The sequence below is a fragment of the Pieris rapae genome, chromosome 7 (assembly GCF_905147795.1).
Source record: "Pieris rapae chromosome 7, ilPieRapa1.1, whole genome shotgun sequence".
In the NCBI taxonomy this organism is placed as follows: domain Eukaryota; kingdom Metazoa; phylum Arthropoda; class Insecta; order Lepidoptera; family Pieridae; genus Pieris; species Pieris rapae.
Genome location: NC_059515.1, coordinates 775931 through 789262, shown reverse-complemented (window position 1 = coordinate 789262; position 13332 = coordinate 775931). Strand labels below are relative to the sequence as shown.

General features: G+C 34.0%; 1 protein-coding gene across 8 annotated transcripts in view; it reads left to right on the top strand.

The window, feature by feature from the left end:
- The window catches only part of LOC110994641 (RNA-binding protein Musashi homolog Rbp6), a 437627-nt gene that overhangs the window by 401765 nt on the left and 22530 nt on the right, over positions 1 to 13332 (top strand). For all 8 annotated transcript variants that reach the window (XM_022261424.2, XM_022261422.2, XM_022261423.2 and 5 more), the window contains one exon: positions 6588 to 6670. In XM_022261424.2, the coding sequence (XP_022117116.2) occupies positions 6588 to 6670 (83 nt within the window). The remainder of the gene's footprint in view (positions 1 to 6587; positions 6671 to 13332) is intronic.

Sequence of the window (13332 nt, the reverse complement as noted above, 5' to 3'; positions counted from 1 at the left end):
AAATATTTATACATTTTTATTTTAAACCATTCATTGCAGTTTCAATAAGTCTAAGTATCGACTGTTTTATAGCAAATAGTAAAAAATACCATTACATTTAACACGAAGCATACAACTATTTTAAATAACCCATATTTTAACAGTTAAAATAAATCACATAATGTGGTTGTTAAATTTCATGGCGACTCGTAACACGAATAATATTATGTTTACTAAAACAATCAATTTGGAATCGTCCTACAAACGCATGTACAACCCATATGTCCATTCAGATGTAACATGATAAATTGATAACACGGCTAATTGCACTGATTAGCGATAAATAACATACATTGATGTTGGTTTCGACACATCAACAATGCCATCTATATGACTTATATTGGTTTATATGAAACAGACTTTATAAACCAGTGGCGCTACAACCATTTAGGTCTTGGCCTCAGATTTCTGTTTCGCGATCGTTTCTTAATTAGGCAAGTAGGTGATCAGCCTCTAGTACCTGACACACGCCGACCTTTTGGGTCTATGGAGCTGTTCAAGTATTATGGGGGTTTCGATTTTCTTATGTGCTGATTATATTAAATGGAATTATTTACTTTTTTATACATAACGCACTCATTGAGTATGCTTAAAAAATACATTTTTGACGATACCTACAAAAAAAGTAATACGTTTATGTACTAGTATTTTTGAGAGACTTGCTTACATTGCTGACGAGGGGTGGAGGGGGATGTAAATTGCAGTAAAACTGCTTACGAAATACTTGAATGGATCCTACGTCAAGCAAGTTGCTTCGTGAAGTTTTCCCTCACCGCTCGGGAAACATAGAAAGTCCATGGGTGCCCAGAAAGGGACCGAACCTACGACCTCAGGAATAAGAGTCGCACGTCTATGCCACTAGGCCAACTCTGATATTGACTGACTTTATAAGCAAAGAAAAAAAATCATTTCATTTAAACATTAACATACAACAAACATAACTATATAATACTACGATATTTATATCGTAGCAGCGCTACGACAAATTTATTGTTTTATGTAATCACTACTAGGGACGGAATATCCCTTATAATAATTATAACTACTTAAGTGAAGGGTATGGAGGTAAGTATTGCTAAGATAAATAGCTAAAGCATTTGCCAAAGTTCGCGTAACGTCCTAAACTAACATTAAAACGATCTCCTTCAAGAGCACCTGCAGACGTTATATCTTTTAGAAAGGAATTTATTGTAATATTATTCTTCTTCAGTCGCACTCTTGATTTCTGAAGGTTGCCTCAGTGGCGCAACTTCCTCCTCTGCCCTGCCTTCGGCAACTTCCGTTCAACCTCATCTCCACAGTGTTTTTCCCTTGCCTTCCGAACCGCAGTTTATGTTTTTTGTGCTCGATACACCCTTTTGCCAGTGCTCAGTATCTGGGCTTCGCAATTTAGTCTGTTATAATATGATAGCCATTATAAAATTTTATAACTGCAGTTCAATTAATAAAGTATTTAATTGTGAGAACTGCTGCTTGCCTACTCATTTTCATTCATAAAACATGTAAAAAAATTATAAAAACAATTCTATCAGCTTCGTGTATTTTTATGATTGTGATGGTAAATAAAATATTATCAAATAATCAAATTCAAATTTTGTTTGTGTTTTATTGAATATTAACACTTAAAATAACTTTAGCTTTATTTAGCTTTTCCGCTATGGTTTGTAACGTAAATATTGTAGGCCATAGGTTGTGCACTATTTAGTAATGCTTTAGCACGTTGGTGTCTCCTTTTTTTTCTTCCAACTAGGGTCATAAACAAACAGTTAATACTCTTAGTCTCTTAATGCAGCATGATAAATCATGATGATGCGGTGCGGAAGGTGAGGAGAAATAAGTGGAGATGAGGTTGAATTGAAATTGCCAAAGACGGCATAGTGGAGAAAGAGAAAATATTTTTCTGCATCATTGATTTCTTTTTCACAGCTTTTTGTGCCTAGAAACGATAAATCAACACAGAATATCAAACCCATATTCCAGTATAGGCCAAAACTCTTAACACTCTCGTTTCTTCTCGTTTAATTCTCTTTCAACGTTTATCCTAGGACAACCTAAGTAATAAAGAATGATAACTTATAGTCATATAAAATAAGGATAAAAAGGGTTCGTCCATAAGGTTCGTCAGTATATAATCAAGCATTAACATCTATTTCCTTACTCAGAGAGTGCTATCTCAAATCTGATAAGTATCCGTTGAATTTAAATGTAAATGCAGAAAGCGAAAGTGATTTTTTGCTCGGTATTCATCCATGAATTGAACTAAAGCATAATAAGATTGAAGTTAGAGAATTTAAAAGTTAAAGCCGACGCACAAAGTACCAGGCGAATTGTGTTTCTACTTTATTTACCTGAGAATAGACAATAAGGGTGTCTCCACACAATCAACTTGACGAGAAACTTGATTGTTTGCGTTCCATTCAACTTCACAATAGAGAAAATGAAGAGCCAATTCTTTTTGCAGCTTTTACTCGCTATTTTCTTCGCTCGCCGAAAGTTTGCATTGAGACCTTAGACTTCAGCTCCGTTTGCATGTGGGCCATATTTACTTTGGAACACAACACGCACATTGTTTTCGGGTGGGGGCATGGGACCAATAAACTGTTTGAACATATTCCTATACGTGCTCCGCAGGTTTTTGTGTGTATGTTTGCTTAAAGGCTGAACAGCGCCCTAATGTAAGCTGTAAGTAATACAAATATTATGAAACCAACTCAAGACAAAATGAGACCTTTATTATCTGAGTCAAGCGATATGTAAGTACACAGTGCAGGGTGTAATTTATTTGAACTATTCACATTTACTATAGAAAAAGCTTCTTTGACAAGTGAATAATAAATTAGAATACTTACGTAACGCCGTTCGTTCGACGTTGGCGATTTTTCATACTTATAGCCATCTATTCCGCGCTAATAACTATCGATAACTTATTATCTTTAACTTATTATGAGAAGGAGCACCCCGGCAATTATTTACGAAGCAAACATCCTGTCAGAAAAGTTTTCCAACTTTTGTGGAACTATTACATCAGTTGTGACAATTCCCCAGCATCTCTTAATTATGGCGTATTTCTTATTACAATAATGAAACGAAACAATAACAAAAGTTGTTCCGGCGTCGCTACTGGGCTAGTTCATCGCTGCTCACTGAGTGCCTGTTGTGCCCCTAATGAAAACTTGCTTGTTACGCCATCCATTGAACATTACTTTTATTTCGTCAAAACAAGGAAAACTCCTACTTCGCGTTGCTAGATTGAGTTTGTGAAAGTACAATGACATTCAAAACAAACTGTAGAAAGTCGACTTGTAGGCAAAAGGCACTTGTATAATGTCAGTTATCGACGCCTACGTCGAGCCGCGTTTTATACGGTTATTATAGCGTCGTAAATGCCACCGGCCGGTGTTTCATACAGTGGCGGGGCAGATTATACTGGTCTGGGCTTGCAGGGTTCGGGGGCCGCCCCCTGGCCCCCTGTCAACCCCACGCGCCGACAGATGTCTCTGATATTCGATATCGAAGACACATTCATAATCTGCACTTTCCTTTCTTATATTAAAAAACTAGCAGGTGTGAAGGTGACTTGAAAAGCCCTTTGTTACATAAAAACAAATAACGAGAAAAGCGAAAGTTTATCTGATTGTCACCTTTACATTTTAACAGTGTCCTGTTAGAATTATTTGCATGATAACTTCACACCATATATGTTTGGAAAACAGCAGTGCCTTATAGGATATATCAAGGGTATAAAACTACCATTTGACCAATAAGAATTAAGGGTGCTAACGATTCGTCTTTTGTTTTACGATTCTCAAAAAGGTTTATATTAATATATTCCATGACACGTGGAATGATTACAATAATACTATAATTCTATAACATAGGGAATAAAGTTGATTTTCGAACGTCCCCAAGAGGCTTCCATTACCCTGAGTAACAATTGCGAGTTCAAATAATTATGTTTACGAAATCCTTTTCTTACGCAGAGATTATTTATCTTCGCCATTGTTACGAGAAGTGACGCGGACGAATTTCACGAAAATGCCCCATTTATCTACGAGTGGAATACAAAGGGAACGTGAAACCCGAAACTTTTTTCGTGGTCAGTGACAATGCTGTTCTCTCAGCGTTTCATTTCAGCTCGCCGACGTATTGAGTTTCCGTCAAATCTATACAAACACGTGATACATGTGAATAGGATCATACATACAACAACTTAATATATTTCAGTTATAACCCTCGAAAAAAGGCATTACAAATAACCTGTGTCTCGGAAAATAGATTTTATTTTAATTTATTTATGAGTTTACCATTTCCACATCATACATACTAAATCTTCGGTACATGTTACAAACTATTTTGTCTCAAATGTATGAATTGACATAAACATAAATGTTACTAAAAAAATAAAAATTTAAACAAGTTTTAAAAAAAATCTGAAATTTTTGAAGTAAAAAAATTAAATCAGATCAGCAGCTTAGGTTTGCCAACCAACCCACTGGCAACTAAACCCAGTTCCATATAAGTGTTAAAGGTTAGTAAAGAAGTAAATAAAATCTAAAGATATTAAATACATATATATGTGTAATTTCATAAGGGCATATGAAAAGCTACAATAGCAGCTATAAATAACAAATGCAGTGCAAACGAAGGCTATGAAATAAGACTCGCATTTGTCTGGCGCGCCTCCGCGATTGTCAGGCCCGCAGATAAGTTTGAACTGAACGCTCACTGACCACTGTACACCATTTACAACCCGCATAAATGGGAATCGCTTCCTCATAAACACTATATTTAATCGATAAACTGCGTTTGAAGTTTATTTCACATAAACTGAAAAATAGGTAAACTTGCTTTCGCGTTTAACTTTACCCTGACATAATTCCTTGGGAGTGCGTTGCTGACCTTTTAAGGACATCTATTAGGAAAGTCGAATTATTTCTGAAATAACTTTTCTTTTCTTTACCCTGTAAGGAATATTGCTCAATAATTTTACAATTTCACATGTATATACTTGTCATTTTTATTAAAAAAAACATCGAAATAAAGCCTTATAACGATACTGAACTGCTACTATATTTATTACTATATTATCCTCAATTCCCACTCATGACATTTGGTCGAGCGTGAAATACCAACTAGGTCTTGTACTACGTCACGTCAAATACGATATTAATAATGCCTGGAAAATAATGAGATAGTTTTGTTCTAGTATATATACTTTTCCAGACATTAATATGTCGCTTATAAGCGTTTTTAAATTACTGAGTAGCTAAATACGTGATAAGTTGAACAATATATCGGAAGTAATGTGTACTGATGACGTCACGGCGTGTTTGCAAAGGCGGGGTAATGCTATTTACAGGGAGGGACAAGTCACTTTGTGTGTCTTAATCGTTAGCACGCAGGAATACACCTCATCACTTACTTGTTAAAGAAACTTGTCGGCGATTATGTGATACGTGGAAGGCGCTAGACGGATTTATTTCTTTGGCAGATTGTAAGCTGAAAGTTGTTGTTCGGAATTCAGTAAATATCGGAAAGCAATTCCGAGTTTCGAATACGTAATTCAAATTTGTTACTCATGAATCGCATGAGGAAAACTTGGGCGGTCTTTTGAGTCGGAACGGGAACGTATCAGAGAAGTTGGTCGTTGCAGCGGCCACGGGAATGTCTTGCGACGTTTAAAAGTAATATACGGAACTCGTCGATACTTCGAACCACTTATTCAATTTTCCCTCGTAAGCTGATTTTATTGCGAGTGTACCAAATGTTTATTAATGTTCGTAAGTTTATGTTAAAGTGTGGCAACTTTATACATTTAACATTTTACTTCCCTTGGAATTTGTATAAATTTTATTCTCTGCAATTATTCTTAATTTAAATTTTTACTAGTTTCACTTCCGGAAAATATAACAAGCATTCCTCTCTGAGTATCTGCTGCACAGTGTTTAAAAACACGTTTAACAACCCTTTGTTCATGCAATGATATTAAAATTATTGGAGAATATTTATCGTTAGATTTTTTTTAGATTCAAGAAAATATAAGATATGAGGCATGTGTAAGAATGTGTTTATCTTTTACTTGCTTTAAAAAAAAGTAACAGAAATGACGCAGACGCAGACTGCATTTTTAGCTTTACATACATAGATATAATTGAAAATGTATATTTTTAAACATATCAATAAAATCTAAGTTAAATTAAAAAGGTGAAATTTTAATGGCGAGGCAGTTTTATTTGCTTCTTTCTCCCCTTCTTCCGTTGTGCGGACGATGTTCCTTTTTACTATCGGACTGACGTCATACGACATTGATTGCTACAGAAATATCGAGGACAACTTTTAGATTTCTTATATAAAAATCCTTTATAGAAAATTCATTACATGTTTATAAACAAAGGATACTCGTGAACGGGTGCTACTTGTGGTGACTGGTCGTACTTGAATTTTTTCTAATAATGATTGTGGTTTATACATAGTAGAAGTTCTACACGGCATATAATCTATGTAATTATCAATTTGTAAATATTAATGCAAGGATTATATTGTTTCAGGTTTCGGATTTGTCACATTTCAAAGCGAAGATATAGTAGACAAAGTATGCGAAATTCACTTTCACGAAATCAACAACAAAATGGTAAGTGTATTTAAATTTATTACCAATTTTTATTAATAACGAGAAATATATATTGTTTATACTAATGTCAATTTTAATTATTTTGAAGTTTACAAAAATATAATTTTAATAGTTTAGTTATGTACAAAATCTCTAGCATACCCAAATGTGAAAATTCATCATTTGCTGCTGAGTGGAATCATTTGTCATTAACATGGGTCCACATACAAGACCTATGCTTCAACTTCATCAACAAAAATCATGTCGAATGTTCAACCTTCTTTTGAAGCCAGTTAATACAAAATAATATGAGACACATAAATTCCTTTTATTGACACATCAATCAGAGCAAATCCAGAAACAAACTGTCTTAATGCTAACATACTCAGTCCGATATCAATTAGAGGTGAAAGAAACGCTGGCTTCGGTCCAAAGGAGCTAATAAAATCGTACTCAAACTCGATTTTTCTATGTTTAGATTTTTGTCAGATTACAGTGTCTAGTGTCCACGTTTCATACTTATAAAGGTCCATTTAATTATCTTTAAATTCCTACATTTTTTTAATGTCCCTTAACCTTTGATTGGAGCAAAAGGCGTCATTACGTTCAGTCTTGAGCTTCGTATTTCACCTCGGTCCAAGTCTTTCTGGCTCACTTTGCCTCATCTTCAACTGTGTGTTCGTATCTAATGAAGAAAATGAGCGTCTGATACTAACTAATATATAAAAAGAGGGACGATTTATTTTGTACCAATAAATGACACCATCTTTCACCACTACAATGACACAATCATGATGTCATACTTTCCGAAAAAAATGTATAAAGCCAGTCTTCTGACACCGTAACTAGTAAATATAATTGTTGCCTGTTAAACAAATCAGAAATATCACTAAATAACTTAGCGCACAGATAACAAATCGTACATTATGTAGATAAACAAAAATGTTTGCACATCAAAATAAACAATTGAACCGTATATTTTGATAGGGTTAATAAAAGTAATTACTGTGTAATTAGCACAGCCGAAGCAAAATTACAAATTTAGTTATGAACTGTATTTTGTTATGTAGCCATTTTGCTGAATTAAAACTACAATTTAATTATAAAAATTACACATTTAATTGTTTATTGTCAAATACGTGTTGACATACATTTTCCCTTAATCAAAACAAAAATCTTATAAGTCCGAAACATACTCTAAACCTACACTATTATTTATTTGATTTTTATGTTTGTAAAGATCAAAGTCAAATCTGTTTTCAAAAATGTACCTCCACAATATTTTAAACAAATATCCAACAGTAATGCTGGTATAACTTGTCCATTGTATTTAAAAACTGGCTAGTATACATACGAACTATGCAACCCCATGCATTTAAAAATCAAACACTTCAGTCGACTCATATTTCGAATTATTAATGCCGGTTTTTGTCTGTTATTGTCTCTTGCTATAATGTATAAGCGCTGCATGTGTCGGGTGGAAGAAATCGGGGTGATGTACGCCCTAAGTGGAGCAAACAACGAACAAAGACATCAAACAAATGGGTAGTTTTAGAGTAATTACGGTTCGCTTCCGTGCGAAACGAGAGGTGTGCAAAGAGCGGCGCGACGTAATGTATTCGTCGCAGTCGTTAATAAAACGTCACTCTCGCTATCCAGGTAACTATTTAAAAAAGGAACAAAATTACTTCCGCTGGATGTGAAATATATTAAATTTTCTTAAACACAAACAACCCAATATGCCAAAGTCCGCTGTTTATTAAACAAAAGGATAAAAATTAATTAAAATTTTAAAGAACAAACCAATGCCCGACAGATTTTTCAAAATAGATGTTTTGACTTACAAAGTCGGGGAAGAAATTCAGTAAGCGTCTTCGAAGCATGAAGGATAAAACGGGAAAGTAATCGCTTATTATTTTTCCCCTTTTCCGTTGCGTGCCGGCGCGAATGATCAATGTTACGGCAAATTCGCTTTTTACATTGTTTTCGTAAACATTTTCAGGCATAAAGTTACATTTCGAATATACAATGTTTTGAATGTTACGATTTATGGCGGCCGTTTTGACACCGTATTTAAGATTAACCTAAGATGTGAATCGTAAACAAACCCGGCCATTAAAAATTTGTTCTTATCATAAAGCTATCTGATAGTTATGTTGGTAATAAAGAAGACAGTAGCGTCGTGTCATGTTTACGTTGAGAGCTCTCATAAATTTAATATTTTGTATTACATTGATGCTCCCATGTAAATATACATGGGGGACGCAATTAAAGAAGTGGAATGGAAAGTTATTGTTTCACAATAATAACGTTGAATGGATTCGTCTAAAAACAATTCACAACATCGCACGTAGTTAGAGTTGTGTCACTGTTGCATTTTGTAACATAAATAGTGGCTCCCATTAAAACGCTCAGAGCAAATTCTCGTCACTCCATTACGTCCTTACACGTTACTCCCCTAATTGCTTCCGCTTACCATGAATTTTAACAACAAAGCAGCCGCAAAGTGTGTTGATATAGTATGACTCCGCCTACTACCATAATTTTCTATGTGAAATAGCAAGCGAGCGCCGTTTGACACCTGAGACCTTCTTACCCGTTATTGCGAAAATGACATTCGACAAAGATTAAGAGTTACTACATGTAATTAAAATCGCTTTTATTAGAGCTTTCTTTCCAATAACTACGCATAATTAGTATTGTTCCTCGCATGTTACAGGGAGAGTACAAGAAGTAGAATACATTAAAGCTACAATTTAAAATGTTATGCATTAGAATTAACATATCCCGTACATTAAGAATATATTCATTTTGAAGTACATTAAGATTTCTTTCGTACATTGGAAGCGTGCACGACAATTTGTTTTCCATCTACGTTGAGACGCGAGCGATGTTATAAAAGTGCACTTTCCTTCGAGCAATCGCATAAACACTTCTGTGAAACCATTTTGTGTATTGCGTACATTTTTCTCCTCAATCGTGCATGATGCAAACAAATGGTGCCCGTTTAGGAAATAACACTAAAAGTAGGCACATTTGAAACTGCCACTTAAATCTTTAGATCCCCGATCGCCATTTTTCTCTGCGTCTTAACTGACTCGTTTAAGATCGGCACCCTTGTCGGCAGCTATTAAGATGATGCTACGCCAGCCGCCTTTATTTGTCGCCTTGTACAAAGCATTTCAACCCACAAATATTAGCAATATAATTATATATATCAAACAATTAGTTAAACTATGTTACGGTCGAAAGTTACTAAAAGAGGACCTTTTTATTAATATAATATTTATTAGTAACAAAACACAGAAACACACAAAACAATAATCAAAAAAAGAAAAATAACAAAATAAGAAGGGACATTTTAAGTGTGTGTTGTGTATTGTAACTGGCCCTGGCCTGGCCCTCAGCATTATGCATTATGCATAGGGCAGTCGTATTCCACATCGCATATCATTCTGCCAGAGACCACAACAGTTAGTTTGCGCCAGAGACGCAAAATCATTAAAATACAAAACTATTTTTATGTCAGTTCTTTGTCTTTCATTTTCCTCCCCGTGTACATGTTTCTTTATGTCATCCCAGGTTCCGATCGCATTGTGGTCTATTGCCTCCGATAAGAAAGGGATTCAGGGAATGGATTGCATTACACACAGTACCTTATATCAGATACAATCTCGATTGCGGTCAAGATCACGCTAAATTGGCGGTTGTTCGTTTGTTGTATACTCAGCCAGGGAGCAGTGGCAATCAATCACAGGCCGTGATTACCATAAACTTCTCGTTGTCCGGGTTCGGACCCGAAGCTTCTTCAGAGCTTTATCGATTCGCCTGAGCCTATTTTTACGCCTTCTATATATCAGGCTGTTTTTGTGACAGTCCCTTTTCATTGAAACTTGCAATTGGCAAGTTGTAAGCCGAATTTTGGCAGGATTTGGGTGGCCCTTTTTCTTCAAGACTTCTCAGAACCCAAAAGTTTCTATTGAAAAGTTGAGTACTTGTTATGCTAGGATATGTTGATTTTATTGTTTGAATTTATTTTGGTTTGACTATTATACCCAGGTCACCCAATTACAATAAACGCGTCTTTAACCAAATTATATATTTTGCTTGTCTTAAACCAGAAAAAAATACGTGTGTTACATACACAAAACAAATGCCGAAACCTGTCCGTCCCATGTCCGTTTTTGGAGTATTTTTTAAGTAAAAAAGTGAGTTATGTATATTGTATTAACAGTGCCTTTTAAGGAATGGTTTTTTTACTCAATTTCTATCAATTTGATTACATCTATAAAATGTCGTTCTCGCGTTAACTAAAATTACGTTAAGCCTTTTAATCCTTCGATCATAATCTAGAAGCAATCACTAGCCGAACAACCTAATTTCCTATGTACTCTACATTATATTTAATATTTTTAATGCATCTACATCACGCAATGCCCAAGCGACGCAGTTTCTTAACGCGCATAAAAGGATTAATAAATGGGTAAAGCAACAGATTGTAGTCTGATAAAATGTAATTTTAACACTTTTTTAATAAAAGATTAAGTCTTTGTAAAGAATATATAAAAATACCTTTCTTGGAATAACATTTCGAGAAGTATTTTTTACAATGTTCAATAAAGTTTGTTTAGTTCGATTTTAATGTCATTTCATATTAATTATGAAATACAGTTAATAAATTAAGCTGAATTTAAATTAAAATACATTTCAATATCGTAGTAATACTGCAGTGTTCTTCAATTAATGTTCGATAAAAGAACGAAGACGTATACAACTTGCGAAGTGTAATTAAAGTAACAAAAATAGATTTAAGTGCCACCTACTGCCCTCATGCATGGGAAAAACGCCATATGATATGACTAGTCACAAAACCGCACAATATTGTTTCTTAGGAAACATTATTCATAATAAAACAATCACCTCTATGATTAAGTTATTTAACACTTCGTTGCTAGCAAATATTTATAATTTAGGAGAGTAACGGAAGCTTGATTGGCAAGTAATGTACCACAAGTAATGTCAAATACCAATATTTATATTCAGAAAAAAAAAAATTTATAAATACTTAATTGGGGGTAATATAGAATACAGAGATTAGAAAAGTTTACGATCTATACAACCCGAATACTTATTTTTCTCTTTATCAGTCGTTTTACGGTGTAAACGTGACAAAATATTCATAAACAAATTACATTATAGTATCGATTCGGTTTAAATCTACTCTCTCTCTCTCTTTAGTCGGCAGCTCATTTCTGAGCGTCGTATGATAGCTATTTAAATCTACTAGACATAGAAATATGGCTACACCACTTGAAATTTTGATACAATTTTCTTTGTTATATTTATTTTAATCGGTTCTTAATAATTCTAGAAAATTATATCAGGACACCACATTATATCTTAACATTACGCTCAAAGTTAATTCACATAGAATATGTAAATAGGAAATCTAATTATCACGTTACCCTCCTCTCGGAGAGTTAAGAGACATATGGCGATAAACAGCAGCCAAGAAAGTGGCTTTCTTGTACACAATTTCATTTACATTAGGCTCTGAACTGATCTCATGAGAGTACCGAGGTAGTAACACAGGATTTATGCAAAATGGGCGATGGGAGAAACTGCATTTGAAAGATCAGACAACACTGTATACAAATATTATATGATAGCTATTTAAACGGATTTAGGCGTTATTATATTATTTCATACGAACTAAAGTAAGCTTTAAAATAAAATGATTTTAAACTGGTATGGTAAAGAGCTGTATTGAAAATTTAACAATCTACTTTTATAGTTTAATAATTAATTTTCTATACTCTTGCTCCAATTAAGTTTTTATACATTTCTAGTTTCTATTATTTGAATTATGTTTATACAACCTACGTTTGCTCTATTATTTGGTGGATTTTAATAGCTTTCGCTTCTCTCCTAAGTTATGAAAAATTTGAAAATCGATTTATCTAATTTCTTTATAACTTCATGCAAATACAACTAAAGTAAATTGTGGCGTGAATAAAGTATAAAATAATCTTAAAATATCATATATTTTTTATTGACATACTAAGCTCTAAGTAACTAACACCCAATACTGTCCATTTAATTCGAATTATAGGATTCGTAAACGTTTTAGATACATGAAAACACTGTTATAGATTGCTCGTTTAATATTATACAGATTTCATTATACCGACGCTTCAATTGGCTAAACGATGCCACTTCTCGCCGTTCACAATCGGTTTATCCTTTTTCTGCCTTTTCTAGAATCCTAATGCTTGATAGGAATTAGTGAAGTACCGAGTTCCCGCTAATCGTCCACTTACAATTGCAAACGACCGCTAACATGGCTCAGCTACTTGCCAATGCGCATTTTAGTTGTTTTGCCTCGCATTAAAGCTCGTTTTTAAGATTCGAGTATTGCCAAGTTGGGCAATTATCAACTTTTAATTTTACGAAATGGTCCCGTTTCAGTTGAAGGTATTTGATATATAAAATTATGTGTATTGCTCATATACTTTCTTACATGATTCTCTATATGAGTTTATTTAGCGGTTTAAGATAGGTAATCTATCCTAGTAACAAATAAAACTGGAATCGAAATGTTTTTATTGTATTTTTATTTTGTTTACCATAATTGTTGTATAAAATTCAAAAAATTCAAAATTTATTTATTCATGTATATTTTA